At 36.3% G+C, this 27,079-nt stretch overlaps 2 protein-coding genes across 32 annotated transcripts in view; one reads left to right on the top strand and one right to left on the bottom strand.

Annotated features, from left to right (window-relative positions):
- LOC115439715 (ankyrin-3-like) overlaps positions 1-27,079 on the bottom strand; it is a 157,397-nt gene that overhangs the window by 78,339 nt on the left and 51,979 nt on the right. For 30 of the 31 annotated variants that reach the window (XM_030163666.1, XM_030121369.1, XM_030121370.1 and 27 more), the window contains exons 2-5: positions 5,603-5,704; positions 4,328-4,426; positions 3,089-3,187; positions 1,601-1,699 (exon numbers count right to left, since the gene is read on the bottom strand). In XM_030163666.1, coding sequence (XP_030019526.1) covers positions 1,601-1,699; positions 3,089-3,187; positions 4,328-4,426; positions 5,603-5,704 — 399 coding nt within the window. Of the gene's footprint in view, positions 1-1,600; positions 1,700-3,088; positions 3,188-4,327; positions 4,427-5,602; positions 5,705-15,728; positions 15,861-27,079 lie in introns of those variants that run through there. The other variant, XM_030163671.1, reaches the window with a different exon arrangement.
- LOC115439658 (microfibril-associated glycoprotein 4-like) lies at positions 20,582-25,412 on the top strand. The gene is made up of 5 exons (XM_030163526.1): positions 20,582-20,608; positions 22,894-23,091; positions 23,869-23,965; positions 24,869-25,036; positions 25,162-25,412. Exons 1-5 carry the CDS (start codon positions 20,582-20,584, stop codon positions 25,410-25,412), a joined length of 741 nt encoding a protein of 246 aa, XP_030019386.1.

Below are 27,079 nucleotides of genomic sequence, written 5' to 3'. Positions count from 1 at the left end.
ACATACATATACATATACACATACTTGTACATCTTTATAACCCCCAGTGACACCCAACACCTCCCTCATACCTCTACCTCTTCAAAATTGTGTCTTTGTACCTCATTTTAAATTGGTTCATGCTTGGACATTGCATTAACGCTATATTAAATCTGTTCCACAGTCTCACCCCACTGACTGAAACACAAAAACTTGTCCTAGTTGTAAGTATTAAGTGAATATTAAAGTAAATTTCCCCCCTTAAATTATAACCCCCCTCATGAATACTGAATAATTTCTGTATATATGTTGGTAATAGATTATTTTTAGCTTTGTACATTATTTGAGCTGGGGTAAAATGCATATCTAGAGGAATACATATACCTGTGATTTTTTTTTTTTTCTGTTTATCACAATGATGTACATTGCATTATGCTATAAACATGTAAAATTATGCTTCATAATAGCAAAAACTTTAGAAATTTAAGGAGAACACAACGTTTATCCAAAAAAAGGGAAGTCACTTGGTATTTATCAGGCACACTCACACTGAGACAAAGATTAAGATAAAAATGTACCTGGAGTCAACCTACTAATTTTATTTTTTGACAAAGTTTTGTTTTTTAAAATGTATCACCTCTCTGAGTAGCTTTGGCTTGGCATCTAACCTGGCAGAGTTAATATTTTAATAAATAAATAAATAAATCACAGAGTTATAATTGCAAGCACTTAAACTGAAATTCAAGAACTTTTCAGACCTTGAAAATACAAAATTGAATTCAAGCATTTTCAAGGATTTCAAGCACCTGTATGAACACTTTTTATATTTTTTCAATTTATTTATTGAATTTACAGAAAACTACTGCGTAACGATGAAGTGGCCGATATTTGAATATTGAAGATTTTGGTCACGTCACACATCTTAAGAATAAATAGTCCTTAATTTCTGACACTGCACAAAAACCTAATACTGGTTTCTAGTAATAATCTTCATAAGTGTGATACTGAAGAAGAGGCGTAATGTTTTTGTCACTCCTCTTGCAGGGCTGGTGCCTGGCTGATCGTCAGTACTACCACAGATGATCAATTGCTCTGACACATTTGGATTGTAATGCTCACTCACAGCATAGATTTCATACTCCTGGGAGCTCACTGGCTCCTCCCTCTCTAGGAAGCTGAAAACAGCCAAGGTCATTCTGAGTGAACACACTGTCTCACACACACACACACACACACACACACACACACATACACACACACATTGATCTGTGTCTGCCATTTCACCCTCTCACTCCGTTCAACCCCTGCCACTCCCTAGAGTTCTTCCTCTAACTCTGTATCCTACTCTTCACCATTTGGTCATCAGATTAATCTACACAAATGATAACCCTTCAGTATTTCTTACCAAACGATGTTCCTGCACCAGGGTAGGCGATGAGCACTTATTTATCATTTGTGGTCGTAATTCTATAATCACACGGGAACTAAATGATCTAACAGATGCTAGTATGGGATGACAAGTAGCTATTAAATGTTGATATGGCTTGCGAGTGTGTAAACAAGTGTTTGCCGTACATGCAGTTCTGTGTACACCTGTTCGTTTCTCTGTGTGTTTGTTTACCTCAGTGGCGATGCTCTGACTGGAGCCGTTATCCAATAAGAACTGCACCACTTCCAAATGGTTCTCCTGTGCTGCCATATACAGCGGAGTGAAGCCATTCTACAAAGAAAGACAAAGAACACATTACAAAATATTTCACAAAGACATGACATGTAAATTCAGAGCAGCACCTACGATTGCACCTACGATACGAACACAGCCACATCATACGAGTAAGTCTCGGGTTGGTCACTGCAGGTAACGTTCGATATGTGAATCAATAAATCCATTGGGACTACTTTATGACAGTATTAATGCTAATGGATTTTTCAACCATGAATGTAAATGCACATTGATTTGTCATGTAATCTCATTTGATGCAATTAACCACATAAGCAAAAAGTCATGATCAGTCATAATGTTTTCTTCAACAGCGACATAGGACAGAGCCAGTCTGACAGACTTATCATGTAGTACATACTGTCACCTCTGTACATACCAAACACCTGATAATAGCGTGAATAAAAGCTGCTCTGGAGAAGAAGTTGAAGAGACCCTTTCTTTTTGTGTGTGTTTGAGTATGTGTGCATTTGGTGCAATACCCAAAAATATGCCTAAACAGATCACCATGACAACATGAACTTCTAAAAGTCAGTTGCTACAAAAAACAATTCCCTCTTAAGTTAAAGCTTAGTACGTGTGGGTTTATTTTTATTTTTTTTATTTGGTTAGGAATGATAATAAGGCTTATATAATGCACAGAAATGCATTTTGTAGGAGTAGCAGCATCCCTGGTGGTCAGAAGAACACACAGTTAGTATGTGTGTGTGTGTGTGTGTGTGTGTGTGTGTGTGTGTGTGTGTGTGTGTGTGCGTGTGTGTGTGTGTGTGTGCGAATCATGCAGCTCAAAGTACTGAGGAAGAGTCCAAATTTGTTGGGTTTTTGTAGCTTACAACAATATAGAAAAATACATGTTGTTGTACATTGTTTGGTATAGATTTTCCCTGCAAAGGTATCTGCTTTCCTCAGCAAATTGTTCCCTGAGTTATGCTTGAAAATGAATCATTCATGATCACATAAAAGAGAGATCCCATGATCACACCCTGACTCTGCCTGCAAAACATTGTTTCAGTAAAGCGCCAAGGGAGATTGTTTATCAATAGCAATATTTCACCGAGACCTCCAGCCAAGGCTTTGACGTTGATATCATCGTGGTTGCTGTGGTGACCAGAGCAGTGTGTGTGTGTGTGTGTGTGTGTGTGTGTGAGGGTGAGAGTGAATGAGTGCATGTGTGGGTGCTGACTATTGAATGTGGGCCAGCAGCACTGCAGAGCTGCTGACACAGCGCACACCCACTTCAAAACACACACACGCATCCACACAGTCTATGCAATGCTTGTAAATGTATCTGTCTGCAACAACATACATACAGAAATGTTTTTATTCCCCTGAAATATTATATTTCATAAAAAAATAAAATTAATTCTGAACAATGATTGTGTGTTTCACCTGAGATTGTGCATTGACGTTGGCACCGTGGGTGACGAGCTCCTTCACCACATCTGTCTGCCCGGCGAGGGAAGCTATGTGGAGGGCTGTGTTTCCTTTCTGTATCAGAAAATACCAACATTTATCAGTTATTATGGTCTGAACGTAGGGAAGATTTTTCCTCAACATGAGGGGACAGTGGTGCCTTTTTTATCTGTTGAGGTCATGCTTTACTGATATATTCAGTGGATGTTTTAGTCACTTTTAAATTATTGATAATACTTTCTGCGGTGTTGTGCATGTTTAAAATCCAAAGGACAGAAAGAAGAAATAATATACAGAAATAGAGACAGAATATTATAGAACCAGAAACCATTATTTTTTCTGTCTACATGAACTCAAGAAAAAAAAAAAAGATTCAAAAATAGCTTTCTATATTACTCACCATATATGTGCAACATCAAAACCCACAACATAGTAAAATAAAATAAACAAAAATAAAATAAAATGAGATAAAATAAAATGAGATCAAATAAAATAAAACAAAATAAAAATAAAAATAACTTGTCAGTTGTTACCAGTGATGGAATTTATAAAATAAAATAATAAAATAAAATCACTGGTAAGACTGGTAAGGTCAAAAAGGAAGCCATCAGACATGAAATAAAGAACAAAGTGATATGGGATCCTGCCATTATTTTCATACTGAGTTAGTGTTGGTGAGAGTCTGGAGCACATACATGGGCCTCTAATAGAAGCACCTGTTGGATCTATGAATACTATAGAAAGCAGCAGCTGTTGCCATGTTGTCATTTAGCCGTCACTGGAGCATTCAGAAATCTAATTCCCCTCATTCCTCAATCTGAAGAGCTGTGTTTTATGTGGAGTCTTTGGGTTCCATAGCATAACATGTGACGCTAAAAAAAAATTAGGAATGCAGAAGGCCTACCACTCTGCAAAGTTTTTTCTTTGTCTCATCCTAGTCACGTATTTAAATACTGCTTCAGTAGCCTGCCAGAAATGAAATATTAACATTGTAAACATTGAAAAACACTCAGCTGAAAACTAGGCAGTCAATTACCTTCTTTCTAACACACTTCACCATTCATTTCCTTTAGTGTCACTTGAGCAATGTGACTTTGGAAAAATGCTGAGGCAGCAATGTTTGTGTGTGTTCATGCATACACTGTGCATTTGTATGAGTATTTGTATGTGTGTGTGTGTGTGTGTGAGAGAGAGAGACTTGTGGGTGGGACACACCTTAGTAGCTGCATCCACATTGGCACCCTGTTTGATGAGCTCAGCCACCACTTCCACATGGCCTTCTTTGGAGGCGAGATGGAGAGCATTCAGACCATTCTGGAGCAAGAAAGAGTAAGAAATAAGATAAGATATACTTTACTGTCCCTGGGGGGAAATTCGTGACACATGACTAGGGGTGTGTATTGGCAAGAACATGGCGATACAATACAAATCACAATACTAGAATCACAATCTAATATATCACGATATATCATGATACTGTTAACAAGGCGATATTTTTTGTTTCTTTTTTAAAAGATTATTTCCTGGAAAAATTTTAATTACACCAGAAATATGCACAAACACTAAACAAATTTTTATTTGATCAGAACAGGATCTAATGCTATATCACAAAACTTTGCTCTGTAAAAACTTAAATTACGTTTCAGACTCATTACAGTTTAAAATCCTGCTCAAATGTTCATATTCTATTAGTTGTGAATAGAATGCTTAGTGGACAGTCCCTGAATTATCCAACATCATAACATTATTTTTGTGCCATCCCAACAAAAGCACTAACATGTCTCTAAGACAGTAAAAAGTGCTTTTAGGATGCTTGAAATAACCATTATTTAACAAAACAGTGTTAAATAATAACAAAGTATAACAGAAAAGAAAAACAAAACTCAAACCTCGTCAAGTCCGCATTTGAATAAATACCTAAAAATATCAATACAGTACTTTTTAATATCAATACAGTATCATGAAATCAAATATCACGATATAATGCACAGCCAATATTTTCTTACACCCCTACACATGACAGCAGTAAATAACACCAACCATACTATGATATGGTATACTGAAGCATGGGACAGTATACACCACCAATAGATAAATAAATAAAACTATTGCACAACCCTACAACCATACCAAAATATGTAACAACATTGCAAGAATTAAAAGCCAATGTGATTAAAAATATTTTCAATAAAAGATGAGACACCACCATCAATAAATCGGGATAAAATGTGATCAAAATAAATAAATAGTAACCAGCCATTTTCACAGTTACAAAGTAAGTGGTCGAGATTAATTGAGAGGAGAGGTGGAAAAAAATGTTCATTGAAATGTTCAGTAAAAAATCCATTTATGACTGAATCCTACTTTTACATGAAAATTGTATGAAAAGTTCCTCTTTCCTGCACTTCTCTAGTATTATCAGGCTCAGTCCCACTACCTCTTTTAGCCTTTTTCTTGATCAGAATATAAGGGTAAAGTTAGTTGGCCTACCTGATTGCAAATGTTGATGTCAACTCCATTCTTCAGGTAGTCCAAAGCTTTTTCTAGATTCCCAGCACGAGCTGCACGGAGGTAACAGGCATTTACATCCGTCTGCAGAGACAAAGAGAGAGAATAGGAAGGTTGGTCATCTTAACTTCTTGGCTTTAGAAGTAATGCAGCTTTGAGTACAAAAAACATTTAACAGATATTGCAAATGGTCATTTTTTGCATTTCATTTTCAACAAATACAAAGTAAAATTGATCAACACATAATACGCATGTTCCTTTTCATCTGGATAATATTATTCATGTCTATACTGTAGGGGGTTTTCTCTCTAGCATTACGACAGATGCTGAAGATGTTTTGACACATTCTTCACAAAAAAAAATGGAAGCTCCTGCGATTCAGGTGTTATAGTTGGGCATATTACCATTTCAACAATATTTAAATCAACTGTTCAGAAAACACTGAAAAAGTATAATAAAATGCTATACTACAAGATATATGAATGGATGAAAATCAAATATTTTAAGTGGGTAGTTTTTAAGACTTTATGAACCTTTAATGAACTACTATAGTTTAACATTACATATGCTGTTTTAAGAGCAGTTTGGACTGTGTATGGTACTGGACTTGCTGATGGTCATCTTGGGAATAACAGCCAATTTAGATCTACAGGTTGGGGAAGCAAAATTTACAATATTTTGAGGCAGGGATTGAAAGACAGTGTATGACCAATTAGTTTATTGAAAGTCATGAGAATTTATTTGCCACAAGAAAATTTACATAATAGAAAATGTTTTTATTCTATGTTTCCTCCTTCTTTCTCAATAACTGCCTTCACACGATTCCTGAAACTTGCACAAGTGTTCCTCAAATATTCGGGTGACAGCTTCTCCCATTCTTCTTTAATAGTATCTTCCAGACTTTCTCGTAATAGTTTTGCTCATAGTCATTCTCTTCTTTACATTATAAACAGTCTTTATGGACACTCCAGCTATTTTTGAAATCTCCTTTGGTGTGACGAGTGCATTCAGCAAATCACACACTCTTTGATGTTTGCTTTCCTGATTACTCATATGGGCAAAAGTTTCTGAAAAGATAAGGATAATAGTGTTAGGTATGATTATGACATCAATATATGTTTGGTTTCAAAACAATTGACGTAGTGCCTGCTGAGAAAAAACAACTAAATGTTCATTGTTAATTTTGCTTCCCCACCCAGTAGTTATGTTTGTTAGGAAGAGCTTAAGGCTTTAAAGCAGCATTTACAATTTGGTTCAGAAGCTACTTATTTGATATTATTCCCTTATGGTTTGCACTTTACTACCTGAAAAAATGGGACAACGTTGGTTGACAACTTCTCTGAGAGATCAGAGAAGTGGCCATTTTATTAAATTTTCTTTTAAGTATGTGTCAGAGGAAAACAAGGTATGACTCTATTGCATTCAATATGCACAACCTGAAACACTGCCACATCCATGCCTATAACCAAAGAGTTCTGTCTGATGTGCCAGTGCTCATACAATGCAGATACTGTATAGTGACATCTGTGCATTGAGCTATAGCATCCAAATATATGATAAAAACTGATGATCATATTTAACCTCTAATAACCTGAAAACATGTTTCTTTTTATGCTGGATGACACTGAACTGGATTAAGAAGTCACATAACAACCTGCCAACAGGAGCAATGAACGGATGTCAGGGTTAATAACGCGAGCCAAGCAGGTCCTTTAATCAGAGAAAAATGACTGCTGATGCCTCTGGCAGTACGGAAAACCACATCTCAGGAAATCCCAGAGGAAATGAGACAGGAGTAAGTGAGGAGGCCCACCACCTGGCCTCTGCCTCACAGCAGGTAAGAGCTGTGGGTATGAGGGTTACACATCTAGAAAAGATACAGTTATGGGACGGACAAAGAATCAGTGAGAGGTCCTGTCTCTATTACCAGAGCAGGAATCCCAACAATTCTCTACTACAGTCAAAAGAAAAGATTTTACAATGATGAATATATTCTATCCCTAAAAACTATAATCCTGTTTTATATAGTTGTACATGGGCAAGTCCAAGCCACTTTAATCTAAGGGCTGGTCTAGTAGTGGAGTGCCAGGGTAACAGACTAAATGCTAGGTAAACCACATATTCAGAAAGGTGTGCACCTGACTGTTATTCTCAGGAAAAAGGCGTAAATGTTCAACATGAAGGGCCAGTAGCATAACAATTTACATTTAAAAACAACTTAATACATGTCTTTCCCAATTTAAGGATGCAAAGATTTAAGGGTGTGGCGAAGCGTAGGCGTAGCTGAATGCAGGGTGTTTACTGTTTAGACTGAAAGAGACACATGAGGAAAGAGTATATTAGTGCAGTGTTGAGGTGCTTTAACACTAGAGACAGTGCACAGGGAGATAAAGTGTTGAAAACAACTAGGTGAAATACAAACAAAGGAGCCAACAGTCAGGATGTATCTTGGATTTCATGATTGTGGTGCAGTGGTAGAGTTACCCGCATCACTGTTAATGGATCCTACGGTAAAAACAAGCATCTATTTTCATTCTTAATATCAAAGCTGGACAGTCAGTGGTCCATTAAACCAACATTAGCTGCATGGTTGTGATGCTATGTCAACTGATTCACAACGATCCTTTCATATTATCTGCAGGTTAAGGTTTATCCAGGTTATTTGGAGGTTTTTACACATTGGCTTGTTGGGTGGTGCAGAGTATTAGGGCATTTTTGACCTGATTGTGGATGAAAGAAAACTACCTTCCAAATAAATAAAGTTCAATAATAATGGTATATGTGACGCATTATCATCAGGTTTGGCAGTAGCAGTACAACTTAGAATAGAATAGAATAGAATAGAATAGAATAGAATAGAATAGATCACAGTGTTAAGACTAGAAAAGCACTCGGAGAGCGCAGACCTCCGCCAAGGCAGATCAGCCCCCCCCATCACCACCAAAATTTAATCATTTGTTTCTTGTGCCAGAATCAATATTTCCTGAAAATTTCATCAAAATCTGCCCCCACATCACCACCAAAATTTAATAATTTGTGTCTTGTGCCAGAATCAATATTTCCTGAAAATTTCATCAAAATACACACCTCCCCCAATCATCACCAAAATTTAATCATTTGTTCCTTGTGCCAGTATCAACACTTCCTGAAAATTTCTTCAAAATCTGCCCCCACATCACCACCAAAATTTAAGAATGTGTTTCTCGTGCCACAATCAACATTTCCTGAAAATTTCATCAAAATCCACCCCCCCCAATCACCACCAAAATTTAATCATTTGTTCCTTGTGCCAGTATCAACCCTTCCTGAAAATTTTTTCAAAATCCGTCCCCCCCTCCAATCACCACCAAAATTTAATCATGTGTTTCTTGTGCCAGAATCAACATTTCCTGAAAATTTCATCAAAATCCACCCCCCCCCTCCAATCACCACCAAAATTTAATCATTTGTTCCTTGTGCCAGTATCAACGCTTCCTGAAAGTTCTTCAAACCCCACCCCCATCACCACCAAAATTTAAGAATTTATTCCTTGTGCCAGAATCAACATTTCCTAAAAATTTCATCCAAATCCATCCATAACTTTTTGAGTTATCTTGCTAACAGACAGACAGACAAACAAACTAACAAACAAACAAACAAACAAAAAGACAGACAGACAAACCCCGATGAAAACATAACCTCCGCTGTTTCACTCGGTGGAGGTAAAAAGTGAACTGTGCAAGGGCTTCAGAATAAAATATTAATACAGATGCATTACTAAGTAATGCTAGAACTCTGAAACAAACAAAATATACAGAAAGAATATACAAAAGCTAACTCTATACTACAGATGAGAGATATGTACAACGAACAGGATATATACAGGTAGTAGTACGGTGCATGTGTTGTGAACTTAATCTGGCTTTAGTTTTTCCTCAAAGACGAAGCTTGACGCAAAATGCGGCTTTGTCAGTATTTTTAAGAAAAGGTTACGAATTACATCGTGTTACAGGCATGCTCAGTGCAGCATAATGTTTGTTATTGTAGACAGATTACTGGCTAATGCTGATCGCTGAGCTCATTTCCCATCCACTGAAAAGAACTTATCTGAGTTCATCATCGCACATGCACAAACATAGGGCGTGTTTTTGGTGTCAGCAGCCATTCTGTGGGGCAAAAACTGGGGGGCTTAGCGGATGTCAGGCTGGGGCCATGATATCACATAAACACACACATTTAGTGACAGTGTGTTGTCAGAGAGCATCAATCCACCTAAGAATTTCCATTTTGGCGAACCTGATTCTAACAGCTTCGAGAAAAGGTCTGGTTAGAACATACTGCAGTCTTGTCAACCTCTTACATTTTCCTGGAGTTGAAAATTATCAGGTAGAGGACTGAAATGTGCCAGTCTGTTTTCATCTTTGTTTTGACGAAAGAAAACGGAGGAGGAAGCTTACTTTACACACAAACAAACACCCACACACACTGTAAACACAAACACAATACAGCGAAGGAATGTCTGATAAGAGTCTTCCTCCGATGTTCCACTGTTAGTTTGGTTCCACTTCTGTTTACTTTCCTTCATAATCAGGGAAATTCAGATCAGTACACTGTAAAAAGTTCAATTTAGCATCTAAAAACAATAATATTTCGTATTTTTGGATGACCAAGATAGACAGAAGCTACATAGGTAAGAACAACTGCAGTTACTAAGATTAACATACTGAGGCCGATACATGAGATTCCAGAATAAATTCTATCATTTATTTTGTTATTTCATGACATAGGATTTTTCATCAAGTGGATGATGTTCAGTTCTTCCACTCAGCACGATGCAAATGCACAGATGTAAGCAGAAAATTTGCAAGAAAGCAAAACCACCATGGAGGAGGGTAAATATTACACAGGATGGAGTAATTCTGAACAAGCCAAACACCATTAACCTTTGACCTCTTGCTAACTAACCAAGAGTCATGTCAGAAAGTGCAAAGAGAATATGCAGATTTTTGACTGCATTTAGTTGGTTTGAACTGCAGCTTGACACACACAAAGGCAATAAATAAAATGATTAAAAAAAAAGATTAAATGTAAGTATAGGTACTATGACTATATCGATCTGGGTATGAAACACATACAACAAATCTTTTGAAATCTGACTTTAACAGACAGTTTCAAAGGCATCAATGTCAATGTACTGCACTGTAAAAAAAAACCAAAGACCACTTACTTTGGACGCATACGGTATTCGTTATTATGTACCACTGTTGCCCATTAAGTTGGAATAAAATGTTTTTACCTCTTCTCATGAAGTTATTGTGGCAATGTGACTTTCTTTCTTGATAGATAAAGTGTACCTGGGACTCAGTATATAATTATTACACCTGGTCAAAGGTTATTACAGATGTGGGCGCCTCTATGAAACTGGTCCCTAAAAACAGGACATGGGGGCTAAAAAGTCAAACCAGATGTAGACTAATGTTATGAAGCAAGTTTGGAAGCACTTTGGGTCTATTTTAGAAATAAATATTTACTGAGATAAAAGAGAAACTATTTTTCAGATTTTTATATTATTTTACATTATATTTAATACAAAATCTGCATGTTACACGGTCAAAAGGACTTGAAAATTACACACAACTTTTTTTTTTTAATATCTCTATTCTCTCACAGGTACATTTTGGGAATCGAACTAATTATACAAGCAGAGTGTTTCACAAAAATTACCGCTTTTGCAAAATCACTTGCAATTTATATGCATTTAACTGGGCAGGTTCTGCAAGTGGGCACGATGGGTTACAAACAAAACATGGAATGAGACTGAGATTCATGAAAGACCTGCATGTCTGGATTAGAAAAAACACTAGAATCATAAAAATTTAACACTGTCTTTATTTATAGCACTATATAAGACCATTTCAAGCCAGATTTTCTAGATAAAATGCACTGACACCTAGGTAGCTTTTCCTGTCCCAATTTTGGTCATATTTTTGGCCCCAAAATCTTATTAAAAATTAATCAGCTATGGGATGGCTCAGAGCAAGAGTATATTTTTTTTGCATTTATCTGAGGTCATCATTAGGTACATCCTGGGGGGAAATATGTCTAAATTTCTCTTTTATTATTGGGTCTGAAAAGCTGGCAAAGTGCCAGGTACCAAAATGTACCCAGTTTCATAGAAGCACCTATGTGTATAAACAGGAATAAAGAAAAGGAATGTCTCTGAAAATGATATTTTCCCAAGCTTATGGACAACACTGCATAATGAACTGACACTGCTAACTTTACATGTACAACACTGAGCTACAAGAAAATGTACCCATGACAAAGCATGAAAGTTAAGTGTTTGTGTCATGATATAAACCAAATTAACATACTAAAATGTTCCCCTCATAGGAAGAGGAATCAGATAATGTTTCCATGGTCGTGAATTAAGAGTATCCTAAGACTTCGCAGTGTCTTAACAATAAAGTACTGAGCCAGCTGAAAGAAAAGTCAATAGCAAAGTATCAGTAACGCCCAGCCTGTCGCCATAAGGTAAACTGATAATGCACACATATGATTACATATATGCTGCCTGTGTGTATGTTGTGTGTTATCATGTGAAGCCATTATAAACCATGTGATCAGACAGCCTTTGGTGCTGATTCTTGGAGGTTGTTATTGTATATCTGTATTACAAGAGCTTTTAAATCATTCCATCTCCAAAACGAATTGTTTTCCGTCTCTGTAAATGGTCAACTGTCTACTTTCCTTGATTGAACCTTTACTGACTGGAAGGCCTCATTTGCACTAAAGCCAAATAAAAGCACATAAATAAAACAGACTTTAAAGAGTAATTGATTGATTTCTGTATCTCCATGGCAAAGGCCAGCACCTGTAAAATAATGTCAACAATTCAGTGTGTAAGAAAAGAGCCCATACAGCCCATATATCATTAAGCTCATAGCATAAATACTATGAATCATATTTTTGGTCAAATTGTGATATCTGCATAACTTTACTCTCCTAACACTGCTGATAAATTTTCAATCATTGGCTAACATCTTCAGACATTAGCTTCTCAATGCACCTATTCAAATTCTAAGACACTCTATGACTCTTTCAATATTCTATATATTGAGATGACAAGATCATTATCATCAATATTTTTGTCTCATGGAAGGAAGGAACCTGAATATAATTTTATGTGTGTTATGAACTGGTTTGAGATTACTGAATGCAACTTGTAAATCAACAAAACTGCAGCAAATTGTACCCTATTATCTTTACATTACAAAACAGCATCATCAGCATGAAGGGTATACTGTACATTCCAACCAGAGTAAGCAATACACCTATTCAATGGGACGGCCGCAGAATTGAACCTAGTGGGATGCCATTTTTGATTTGCAAATTAACATTTCCAATTGCAGTTTCATTGTATGCATAGAATCGTATTTAAAAAGCAAGACCTTCAGTAAACTTTACAGTGTTTCTTCATATCCAAAGCCGCAATAAAGTCTTTTGAAATGAGAACTGCACTTTTCTCTAAAACCTGAGTGGTGTTTGCTCAGAATAAAATGTGGTGCAAGGAATCATTAAACTGATGATTAACTTTGGTGGTTTTAGCATTTTAAGTAGGCAGGATTATTTAGAGATATGGCAATAATTACAGTGGTTGGAAACATTATGTATATATGAATATGTATAGTTGCAATCACAATGTTAACCTGTGCAACTATATAATCACAAAAAGGCTGCAAAGCCACTACAAAGTGTGTGTATGGTGTTATTTTGGATTTAGTGAGACTGAACACTGGGTTAAAAAAATCAATTATTCACCACTTCTTTGTTCTTTCAATTTTTTTTACCTTTATTTTTAATATTAGTTTTAAATCTGTATTTCATTATGGAAAGTATATTTCAGAAGCATCAGTTGTCTGTGATAAAGCAAGTGGACTCATATCATAACAACAAATCACAACATAATCCACAATAATTGCAAAGAGACTTCTTCATTGAACCATGCAACCCTGATGTTTATGAAGATTTATGTCGAGACAGTGTATATACATTGTAAAAGACTTTTGTTCAAGGTTCCTACAGGTTTCTTTAAGTTAAATTTAAGACTTTTTAAGTCCTTTTTAAGACTACTTAGATCGAAAGTTAAAGCCCATTTCACAGCCTATTTTATTGCCGTACTGGAACAAATTTGTAGAATTTAGAAAAACTTGTGTTGACCAGATCAAGAATGATCTTTTCTCCAACCAGGCATTATTAAACTTGCACTTCCTCATGCTTACTTTCCACTTAAAGTTCCCAAAGTCGGTTTTCTCGGGCAATGCTGCATGACTAACAGCTGCAAGTGTGTTGGGCGGAATGTTCTGCAAAGATAGCAATAATTGGTTCCAAATTTCAATATAAATTGTCAGGTTGGAATGAGTTACTAGTAACTAACATTACTTTCTTTACAGCTTGGACATTTAACAGACACACTTAAACACAATATAGCAAACAAGTTTATGGCAACGTAACTTAAGACCTACCATATCAAATTTAATACCTTTGAAAGACTTTTTAAAGGTATTAAATGCAGATTTGTAAATTCAAGACTTCTAAGACTTCTTAAGACTCTGCGGGAACCCTGTTAGCTACTGACAAAATGAACAGCATTACTGCAGAGTTTTCACATTGTGGTATTATCTGTAAGTCAAAACTGTAACTGAATCACAGCCTTTAGTACAATATGAGTTTGTGGAAGTTTAGTTGTGTACAGTGGCAAGTTGTTCAGCACTCCTGCTGGAGTTTTGTTCGTGTTATTCTGGTGTAACTTTATTTATCCATGAGAGACATGTCAAGAATGCTACAGTCACTCTGCTTTACACTCATACAGTTACACACATTCCAACATGGGAGCTGGGTCCTGCAGCCAATGACAGTCACTGAGGGACAGGAGAGGATTAGTGATTCATATTGGCCTGTCTGTCTGAAATACAAGTAATATTTAAAGGAAATGAAAGGTATTTTCAGGCAAACAATTATTATATATCTCTCATATCACATATTTAGTTTTTAGAAGTGTCCCTGGGAACACCTGCTGGTCCTTCCATCCACCCCGATTACAATTAAAATCAATTTTCTATATTTCAAGTCAGTGGCAAATGCATAGTTTTGCTGTTAATGTGGCTGATATCAAAATAAAGTGCATAAATGTGGGTAATGTAATTAACATAAATCATGGAGTCATAATTTAGGAAGGCAAGGAAGTAAAGTAACACACTGTACGCACTCCATCATAGATAATGCAAGTAATGTCAAATGGAATGTGGACCCATCTTATGCTTTTCCTTCCTGGTAATACTGCAGTAAACTAATTATGTTTATTGTTTAGCATACAGTCATCACAGTCATTATTTTCACAACTTGATAACTTCATCAGGCCTTTTATTACTTGCCTTTCCCTCATGACAAGGTTCTGTATTAAGCCAACAATGTGCCTGTCGCCTAAGAAAGCATACTGCATACTGTAATGTATATCACATATCACCAGACTAAGGCAGACCTTATCCAAAGCAAGGGCTCATGAAGGGCTCTGTCGATGCGAGCAAAAGGTAAAATGAACTTCCTTACATATCGAGCTTCTTCTTTTATTAATATTTACAACATTTTATCAAATGTGATCTATGATTTAACAGTATAAACACACATCACACACATGGAGCATGTGCCTCTATCCAAGGTCAGGTGTCTCCATTCACACCAGTGTGCAAAACAAAACTGCATCAACACAACACTGCATGAGCACAGGTTCATACAAGTCTATTTAGTAAGAATTGAACATGTACAGCCTAATAAAGTGGTCTAGAATACAAAGAGATAGACAGGTTTACACACACATACCCGCACACGTACACTGCAGCAGAGTGGTGCAGCACAGTTGCCACTGCGACCCGTCCCATCCACGACCCCCCAGTCTAAGTCTCCCATCATCATTCGATAATGGTCCATCTCTAAAATGGTAAACACTGCAACATTCAGCTACGACTATAAAATCACCAGTCTTGTTAGCATTACAGTGCCGTATCAGGACAGGATTAGTCTGTTCAGAGTCAGTGAGCTCAATGACTTTACAGTAATGTATAAGACTTACTTCGGCCAAATAGTCGGCTGCCTCCTCCACTGCCATGTTTCTCAGTCTGCAGTGTGAAACCTGAGCACTCAATTACTATAGCAGCTAGCCCTAGCCTGGAAGCTAGGGAGAGGGATGGGGGCAAGATACGACGAGGGGGGTACGGAGAGAGAGAGAGAGAGAGAGAGAGAGAGGGAGAGAGAGAGAGACTGGAAAGTGGGTGGGACAGTCTGTGGGAAAGGGAGGGTGATGGAGACAGAGGGTTAAACAGTGTTTAGAAGTGTGTATGTGTGTGTGTGAAAGAGGGAGAGAGAGAGAGAGATATAGACAAAGTGAGAGAGAGAGGGAGAGATAGGGGCATTATGTCACAGCTAAAAATACCTGGCTTGCAGTGAGAAAGTCCAGAGCATGGAGGAGGTGGAGGAGGGGGAAGCAGAAGAGTTCCGGCAAGTTAATCTCAAACCAACCTTCTCTTGGGACAACAAGGGATCAGAGGACACAATGCATTACTCTGAGTGAGCAAGTGTATGAGTAGGCATGCTCACAGTCACTATTACACTGCTTTCTAGATGCATAAAGTTATCCAAAGAGTATGAGACCCCCATCTATGGATGAACCCCAAAAGTTTTCATATATGGTATTGAAGACACAAAGTGCAAAATAAGTCATCTATTATCTGAAATGCCTCAACATACACCTGTGGGAAAAAAATAAAGGCTCACAGGAATGAAGAAATTGGTCATAAGTTTTAATATTAACACAGGTTTCAGTAAAATGTACATTACTTGTTTGTTTCTCCCACATTGCAGATAACTTAAGCTTCATAAATCATGTTTTTATTGCTATTATAAGATAATTCAAGATGATGTAATATGCACATTGTAAAGATTGCCTCAAATATGAAAAGTATTTCATTTACATGTTCCATTCATTCATACTCAGTGTGAAAACGTCTTTGTTCATCTTTGAAAGCATCTTTGAGTACCTAGAAAAGCACTATATAAAACTGATGTATTATTATTATTATTATTATTATTATTATTATTATTATTAATAATAATAATAATAATAATAAAATATTTGGCTGATCAGGTGAAGCCTCACCAATCCTAAAAACAACTAATGTTTAATGTGATTCTTAATATCAGGTCAGTTTGTTTATTTATCACCAGTTACAACATGAAACACTGAACAGTGTTATCACATGCAGGCCTATGAAATTACAACTGCTCCAAACTGCAGAGTTATCAGACTTTGAATAATGCAGAGGAAAGAAGTTCAAATACATTTGCACAAAACAACACTAATGTATTAATTTAAGAATTAAACATTTGGTGGAGTAACCATGATGTTCAATCATGATTCTCCTGCAGTCACATTGTTGTTTGCTGCTTTATGCCACTTCTGGAACAAAATGTATGCAGTTTGTGACCATCATCATATTGATTACATTCCAGAGAGGTTCAGGTCCAAATTATTTTCATTGTCAATAACGTATTTTTTTTCCCAATGCTATAATGTCTAATTTACCAAACATAGTGGGGTTTCATTACTCTAAAGATGGGCTTATATTTCTTCACCATATTTGGATTCTGTCTCATATGTCTCATGATGTAGAATCCCATTCACTCCAGTGAGGTCATAATGTCATCCTAATATTCAACCATGGCGAAATATATTTAGTGTATTTGCTTTCAGCTATCATATATGTTTTTTACATTTAAGAGGCACCTAGCTGATTCTACAAGCCAAGGTTTCACAAACACATACAAAAATAGGAACAAGTATGAGCAAACTAATCAGCAGAAAACAGATTAATAGGACTTCAGTATTAAAGAGGCAGATATATTTACCTAAACAAAGCTGGTCAGTTAGTATTATACACTTTAGTGGCTATAACTGCTTCTTAGATGGTCAAAAATCTTTAAGTACATTTAAAAGTTACAACAAGAACTCTGGGTGATTGTATGCCCAGTTAAAACACAGGAGACAGTTCCACATCAGACAGTCCATCAGTCAATCTAGAGCTAATTTGGTGAACAGCATCACAATGGTGGAATCAAGCTTAAATCCATTTTAGTCTGATCAGCACCAGGAATGTCCTGCCAATAACACACATACATTTACCAATACTCAACAAGTGAGTCAATGCAACTTTCATTCATTCAGAAAAAGGAGTTAAAAGACATTATCGTGCATGCTCAAATGGTTTAATATGTTGTACTGTATTATTTATTTCTGTAGAAAATTAAATACAGTAGATAATAATTCAGTCAGCCTGTCGGTAAAAACTATGCTGTGTACAGTTTAAAGATGAGAGATTTGTTACAGAACAAATGGAGTCATATGAACATGGAGTAAAGTTCGATCTGTGTCATGTACAGGGAATTCCCATGAGGCAAATGTTTACAATTAGACAGTGTATTAAATGAATCAAGCAGGTTTTTTGCTGAAAGTTTAGAAACTCCTATAATTTTTGAGAGACACATGTGCTCCTATTGTTTCTATGCAGCAAGCTAAATCATTTTATTTTAACCAAACAAATATTTAAATGTACAAATACTGGTATGAAAAATTTAATCTTTATCAAACCATGACCTTAAGCCAGATTCTGGATGAAATATATGTAGCCATGTCATAATCCACCCAACCACTTTGTGTTTACAACAGCTTTAGAGACCATGCTAACTCATTATATACATGTATGTTTAATACACTATAGACCAGGGGTTACCAGGGGTACTTGGAAGAAGCCCAGGAGTACTTGAAATAAAAAAAAAAAAAACAACAAACAAACAAACAAACAAACAAACAAAAAAAACATTAAATAAGTCATCATGTACTGAATACAAAATAAATAATGAGAATTAATACTGAAATAAATACATTCATATAATAGTTTTATTGTCAATCCTCTTGTTTAAGCTTTGGTAACATTTTAAGAATATTTCCATTTTATATTATTCAAATGAGCTCCTTTAAGTAGCTAAGTATTTTTTTTTTGTTGATGAAAGGTTCATTTATTAATTAATGACAATTTATCTTTTTTTCTTATCAATGAAAGAGGGTACTTTTCAGTTTATACTTTGCACACAAAATTTACTTTAAAAAAAATTGTTTTTTTTAAAAATATATAATACAGTTTAATATATGTTGTTTGTTTGCAACATTTTGAAAATAAAAACAGACACCTTTGGCACAGGAACAAATTTTGCCTCAGTTTTTTCAATCAAAAATGCTGAAGTAAGAGTTGGAGGTACTTGGCTAAAAAAGTATATTTCAGGGGGTACTCCACTGTAAAAAGTTTGAGAAGCACCATTATAGACCATGACTGAGTGCACTAATGCATGAAAAACAATCAAAACCAAGTTGATAATTCAGAAGTAATATACATCTGTGAAAGACATGGCTGCCATCCTATACTTTAACAGTTACCTCAAAATGCAACTAGACAAAGACCTGAAACATGCATCAGAGCTTTGTACTGGTTATTTACAGTGAAAACAGTCTTCTGGATTGTTATCTATCATGGAAAGGCCTGTCCAGTCACCTGACCTAAATTCTACTGAACTGCTTTGGGATGAACTGGACTGCAAGGTCAGAAAGAAATATTCAACTAGCCAAGAATACAACTGGTAAGTTTAACACAAGACCTGGGTATTTCATGTATATATCTGGAGATTAACTATCCAGTGAATTTGTAATATTTATTTATATTAACCTACATACACTTGTACATGAGTTAGCATGGTCCAACTACACAGAAATTTCAGCTACATGTATGTCATTCCAAATCTAGTGTCATTGCCTGAGGTGACAGTTTAATGAATGTTAACCCTTTAACCCCTGAGCCGTCTGTGGTGAGTGTTTTGAATGTATGATTTATTTTAAATATTACTAAAAAGTCAACCGTTTGCTCATTTGGAAAAATTTCAAAATGTGCTGATAGAATAGACCATGTCCTTTCCATAGACATCTGAGCATGCTCAGTGCATCCCCCGCTGCCTGTGTCATGGTGGGGTGGGGGGTTTAAAACACAGAATAATGAGACTGACTTGCTATAAAAATAGGCAGTTTGGGCTTTTTTTTTTTACACTGCTTTCGTTGTTGTTTTATTCATTTTTATTGTTGTTTGCAGTGTTGTTGTGATTTTCGATTATTTTTTTTAATGTGCTTTTACAGAGTTTTGATCATGTAACTGCATTTTGGAGTTCAATCAGGTGTCAAAAAACAGCTGGACTGATTTAGGGGAAAAAAGAGCCCCCCCCAAAAAACTACTGGGCCAAAATTCCAAGTTCCAGTTCACAGTTCATGTTCAACATCCTAAATCTCTAACTGATGTACCTTCTGAGTGCCTTATTTAGTAAAAACCTGTAAAAGTTCAATTCCTCTCTTTGTCTTTTTCTGTTATTCTACCCTGTTTTGACCCTAAAACACACAGTAAAGCAAAACCACTGAAGAAAAGGAACACAGTTTTATGACACTAAAACAGACGCAAATCCACAGCAGCACATTTACCTGAAATAATGTCTCAGGGGTTAGAGTTTTAAGCTTTTCATCCCAATATCTGTACATTTCTGTATTTGTTTGGTCAAAATACAGCTTACTCCAATGTACTCCTATTTTGTAGTACATTAACAATTGGAACATGCATGTGTCTGAAAAACAATGAAGACTAAGGGATCCCACACTTTTGATATGCACTGTGATGTCCTAACACTGACTGTTTACAGAGGGCGACAGATAGACAAACAGAAACAGAGTACAAAAACCTGGTAGATGGGCATAAACAATATGTTACTTATTGCAAAAGGGAAAACACTGCCTGTTGCAATATGCACTAATATAAAAGGATCTGTCTAAGTTATGAAGCCATGTGGAGTGTCAAGGTTCTCATACAGGTAAGTTTGACAGAGCCATTTGTCTTTAAACTGAGAATGTTTCAACTTTACAGAAATTCTTCATGCTAATAATATCCTTTTGCTTGCCTTTCAGGATATTAATTTTGTATTTTCGTCATAATACTTCAATCAAAATACAAGCTGGTAAAATAATCATGGTATGTAATTAAAAGTTATATTTAGTTTATGATTAATTGTTATACAATTAATTGCAATTTTCAAGAATAACGTATTTTTCTCTACATTTAATGCAACTATTGTAGTATAAGGCTAATAACAGGTTATTTAGACACATACAATACACCTAATGACAAAAAAGAAGAGCAAGTTTTTTGGAACTAAATACTGGGACAGAAATTAAAAACACACTTCTGTTTGGCTTTTAGCTTCAATATACTGGGTAAGCTTTTTACTGAAATACAACCAAATTAGAATAGAATAGAATAGAATAGAATAGAATAGAATAGAATAGAATAGAATAGAATAGAATAGAATGGGTGTTAAGCACCTGGAATGTGATGTGGTAATAGTTTTAACTTGTGTTTATATTGTTTTCCTTGGGATATAACATTATGAAGAAGAAGAAAATGGGTCATGCCTCACCACTAAAATTACAGCATAATAATAAAAAAATTGCTTGTTTTTTTCATCAGAAGCAAAAGAAAGAAATTAATAGTTCAGATGACATGCAATGAGATATAATCATTAAATGAATGCCAGTCAGATTTTTTTTATGTATTTTATAATCTTTTACACAGACGAATGGGGATAGCTAACACAGTGATGCAAAATAATTGTGGTTAGCTCAAATAACTGCGATATCATGGAATAATTTTGACAGCCCTGGCTTATGTGCGAGTGAATGGGGTTGTTTTGTGATGTACAAATTAGAGGTGCGAAGAAAAGACTTTAAGATAATAATAACAGGCATAGTATAAAATGATTTGTTTGGGAACCATAGCTAAATAGCAGTTTGCAACTCCTGCATCAAAATTTGGAGTACCAACAGTTCCTCTCAAGGGTCAGGCAGCCTCACAGTCAAACAAGCAATGGAAAGTGCAACAGTATGAATGGCCACAAAGAAACGCCGTCCTTCCCAGCTCTCTTTGAAAGACAAAACATCATAAGCCTGTCTATATGAGTATAATAGGAATCCAGACGTAACCCTATAAGACAAGACCACTAATTTAAAGGGGTCATATTTTGCTAAACCCACTTTTATTAGTCTTTGGAACATTTATTTGTGTATTTGGACCCTAATAGTTCAAAAAGTTTGAATTTGAACCCTCCATGGTGAGGCAAAGCTATGTTTATATTCATTTTGGCAAAAATCAAGTGGATTTCTACAACCCGTTTTAATTCCTGCTTAATTTGTTGCATCTCTAACTAGTTGCGTCACAACATTTGCATATATAAGGTCAAGAATTCCAACGAACATTTCTGAGTACGCCATAATTGTTTGTCAGCAGTAGCAATTGTAGTCCATACTGAAAATATGTCCAAACTTCGAGCCATTTACCTACAATAAAAATGGATTAGATTTCTATAGTGCTTTTCTAGGCACCCAAAGCACTTTACATTATTGATTCATAATTCATTCGCTCTCACATTCACACTCTGGTGGTGGTAAAGTACGTTTGTAGCCAGAGCTGCCCTGGGGCAGACTAACGGAAAATGTTCAGTTGTTGGTTGAACGGTGGGGTGGGACATGAAGTGGCTCATGTGCATTTAAAGGGCCAGCGCTCAAAACGACCTTTCTGGTGTCATTACTCAGAAATAGGGTTGAAGATGGACCTGTGGAGTTTAATTAATGAAGAATTCAGACCCAAGCATAGCATTTACAGTTAATGCAGAGCACAGGGAAATGTTTAAAAATGCATAATTCCATTTTAAAAAAAGAAAATATCACTCCTTTAAGTTTAAAAATAAGCAAATCATAATTTGACAGCTGGCTTTGAACACTGGACTTTTAAATACAGTGCATCCCGAGCAGCGTTATGACTGTTCTTCCACTTGTTCAATTTAGGTTAACCTGTGCTAAACACTCAACCCCTGAACTCCCTCCATATGCTCTTCTTTTTCACTGTCAGTCAATATTGCAATAGGACAGTACATGAGGTCACTGACAACTACTAACAAGCACAAACATATGGCTCTGGATAAGACTGTAAGCTACAGGAAAAAAAAAAAAAAACATCTATCAGTGCCTATCCATTGTACAGACACACCTATTCTTTACATTTCTTATCATTGACAGAAATGCTTTCTTTTTGTCTTCACTACAGTTCAGGGTTCTGCTAGCGGTGCTGTTGCCAGTAGCAGCTTATCAGTCCTCTGTTCCCACAGACTGTAGTGACATCTACAGAGCAGGCTCAGGCCAGGACGGGGTGTACACCATCTACCCAGCAGGTCCCACCTCTCCTGTGCAGGTTTACTGTGACATGAGCAGAGATGATGTCGACAACACTGCAGAGAAGTGGACGGTAAGACACAGAGGATACCAGGCAAATGAATGAAGAGTTATTCTCCACGTTAAGATTAACCAGGTGATGAGAATATTGTTGCTTTTCACCTGCACATCCTGAATTCACCTGAACTTGATGATGATGCATTAAGAATACTAGCAGCATTGTACCCGTGGTCCCATTGTACGATACCATGATAAGTAGAACTTGTCTGCCACCGCTATCCATTTGTAAACTACCATTTAATCATGCATTGTGCTGGTAATAATTTGAGCCAACATGTGAGCCATGAAGGGAAGAGCATGTATTTGTTTGGCCTGTCAAGCATGATAAAATTCATACAGCGGTAGTGAACTGCAGCCTTCACATTGTAGCAACGTCTGCTAGCAGTAGAAATTTCATGAATGGCAAAATAACCACTTCCGAAAATGGAGTATAGCGGCAGGGATGAAGAATTCAAAGTAGAGACAGGCTAAAATCGCCCAGCACACCTCACAACATTTGAATACGGACATAACATTGTGCCTAGTAGATAGTCAGGTAATGTTTCTATTCATTTGGCGAGTTTGGCAGCGATTGGACCTGTGAAGGCTGAAGAAAATCCATACAGACGCCCTCCTGTGCTGCAACATCGATCGATCAGACACAGAACGTGCATTATATAGTATGATTATGGATGGATGGATGGATGGATAAAGTTATCAAAAATGTCTACAAATATTTTATTTGCTTATGTTCTAAGTTCTTGTTAATTTTGATTTCACTGTTTACTCACCTTCTTTCCTCCAAACAAAGGTAATTCAGCGTAGACAAGATGGCACAGTAAACTTCTACAGAAAGTGGGAGCACTACAAAAATGGATTTGGCAGTGCTGCTGGAGAGTACTGGCTGGGTATGGTATTCAATAGCTAATAACTGTAAAAATAATATTAAAATCGATGCATCTCCACAAGTCTAATTACCCTATTGCTAATATTGCCTAATTACTTCAGCTATTACAGACATTCTTATGAAAGGGGACTACCAATAGGGATTAATTTAAATATATTTAGTCTCCACACTTAAGAGTGTTTCATCCTACAATGTTACAGTTTAATACTCACTCCTATAGTGTTCCTTTTGGTCCCAACAGGTTGGTATGTGTAGTAAAAATATCTAAAACCACTCACTGTTTGCTATTCAATAACAATTAACAAAGATCTGGTTAACTGTTTCAAATGGGAATGGGAATGACCGAAAACAGAGGTAAAAGGAGATCAATACTGGATTAATATGGATTATGTGGCCAGAAACATGATACCAAATGAATACAAATGTTTCTTCATAAAGGCTGGATGTGTAAATAGACAATAAAATTTTAACTGACAATGGTAGATGTGAAATGATGGACTTGAGAGCAGAATTTGCAGAAGAGAAAAGCTGATCAATCCTATCACCTTGTTTCATTAGAAAGTGGGCCTTAAACTGAAAATGTAATAAATAAACCGAATAAATACATAAACAGCCACACAAAACAACTGCACAAGCTAGCAAATCAAAAATTAATCATTAAAAGCTTGCTTGTTTATGCTGACTCTAAATTATACCATTAGATGAGTGCAAAGTCTCAAAAGTGGAACACCATATGAAAACAGGTAGACTATACATTTCTAGAAATGCAACTATAAAACCTATAAAAATGATTTAAAACACCAAATGAATGCTTCTTAGTAAAGTAGTGCTTGCATGTAACTCAAACCACAACCGAACCGGACTTTCTGAGAAAATGACAGTTGCCTCATGGTTTATCTTTTAGGATTGGAGACAATGCACCTGCTGACCCAGGCCAAGACTTATGAGCTGAGGGTAGACCTGGAGGACTTCGAGGGCCAGAGGGTCTATGCGCATTATTCGTCTTTTGCTGTAGGATCAGAGACCGATGGATACCAGCTAAACTTGGGAAATTTTGTCAAAGGAGCAGCAGGTATAACATATTTTTCTTTATCAACAATTTACAAAAAAAGTCAAAAAGCCACTTGGACTAAAGTTTTTGGTTTGTTTTAGTATTTTGTTGACTAACATTATTTTTTTCCCTGATTATTCCGTAAGGAGACTCACTAAAATTTCACGATGGACAAAAATTCACCACCATTGACAGAGATCAAGATCAGCATGACTCAAACTGTGCAATGCTGTGCTATGGGGGGTTCTGGTATGCAGCATGTTTAGAAGCTAATCCCAATGGTATCTACACATGGGGACCTTCATCACGTGCAGCTGGTGCACAGTGGAACTCTTTCAAAGGCCTTGAATACTCTTTAAAAACCATTGTAATGAAAATCAGACCAGTAGCTTCCTAAAATAAAACATTTTAATCATAATGGTAAGAATTACGATAAATGTTTCTATATAATAAACTTGTAATAACTTTGTAATAAACACTAAAGTCCAGTATTAACCATCCAGACCACTCAGGTCGTCTGGTGCAGGTCTGCTCTGCGTTCCAAAAGTCAGAACTAAACATGGAGAATCAGCATTCAGTTTCTATGCTCCGTATATCTGGAACAAACTGCCAGAAAATATCAGGTCTGCTGAGAGTCTGAGTCCTTTTAAGTCAAAGTTAAAGACTCACCTGTTCACTGCTGCCTTTGACTAAAAGGCTTTTTGCTTAAATTTTATATTCTCTTTCGAAACTCTGCACTGCAACTCTTACTTTAATATGTGTGTGTTTTTATATTTTTGGATTTTATGTGTTGTTTTCTTACTTGCTGTTTTTAATCACCTTTTACATGTTTCTTTTATAATTTTTTAAATGTGTTTCTTTTTCCCTGTCATTGTATTTCAATGTCCTATGTGAAGCACCTTGAACTGCCTTGTTGCTGAAATGTGCTATACAAATAAACTTGCCTTGCCTTGCCTTAAAGAACAAACTAATTAATGTGCGTCTCTGGCAGTGGCTTTCTCATGTATCCTTTTAGCTTTTAAAAGAAGGTGTCTCATATCATTGACAATATAATTACAATCTGAATCACTTCACTGATAACTCCAAAGATCATATAAAGAGCAGGCAAAGGAATCTGCCACCAAGGGAAGTGTGGAGGATGCTGACGTTGGAGGTTATCATGAAATACACCCCACTCACCATACACACACACACACACACAAAACCCAGTTTAATGATCCGTCGTTTGTGTTTTATGACACATGTGAAGGGACTGAGAAGGAAACAGCAGAAAGAAAGGGAGTTGCCATGGCAACTGAATCTCCCGGATTTGCAGTGAAGCACTGGGTTCACGGGACACTGTAGGATGTTTAAACAGCTTCTGGTGTTGAAAGTAAATGCACTAATACTCCGATCAGCATGTACCTTCCTATCAGAATAGAGGAGCACGATAAGGGGCTTTTAGATACATAATAACATACAGATGTCAGATGAAAGACAGGTGTTTAAAACCGGTGGATTTCTAAAGATCATTGTCAATGTTCACAACAAAGCATTGTGTCTTTGATTCCATATTCTGAAATGCGATTCTCAGAGCGCTTTCCTTCCATCTCATCATGTACCCCCTAACATGCATACTAATGATGTTGTTATCTGAGCTATGACTATGTGTGCACTGATTCTATGGAGCTGACCAAGTTGTATGTGGAATGACATAACAACCTGGTTACTGTTTTAGCAACTGTTAAGCCTTTTTACTATATTAGGACATTTAGAACCTGCAACGGGACATCCTAATGACATAATGCACACACGCAGTGGTTTTCGCTTGCCTGGATGCCCATCAGTAAATTCCAGGTCCTGCATCAGTCCCTTGTGGTCTGTGTGAGGTACTGCATCCACCAAAAGAAGCACTCTGACAGTTTTTTTTTTAATACAAATGAAAAGATATGTCTGTGCTCAAATGAAATCTAATGTTTTTAATGTCAGTAAAGGGTTTTTTCAGTAAAACTACAGTAATTAATAACACACTGATAATTTCAGTTAAATAAATAATGTCTATTTCCTCTTAGTAAAATACCAGTA

Source organism: Sphaeramia orbicularis, chromosome 19 (assembly GCF_902148855.1).
Source record: "Sphaeramia orbicularis chromosome 19, fSphaOr1.1, whole genome shotgun sequence".
Classification (NCBI taxonomy): Eukaryota; Metazoa; Chordata; class Actinopteri; order Kurtiformes; family Apogonidae; genus Sphaeramia; species Sphaeramia orbicularis.
The sequence above is the reverse complement of the archived record's forward strand: the minus strand, read 5'-3'. Positions and strand labels throughout refer to the sequence as shown.

Coding starts and splice junctions, on each gene's coding strand:
- LOC115439658 (XM_030163526.1), top strand. CDS start 20,582: ATGTGGAGTGTCAAGGTTCTCATACAG. Junction 20,609..22,893: donor GTGTCAAGGTTCTCATACAG/GTAAGTTTGACA, acceptor TCTTCACTACAG/TTCAGGGTTCTGCTAGCGGT. Junction 23,966..24,868: donor TGCTGGAGAGTACTGGCTGG/GTATGGTATTCA, acceptor TTTATCTTTTAG/GATTGGAGACAATGCACCTG.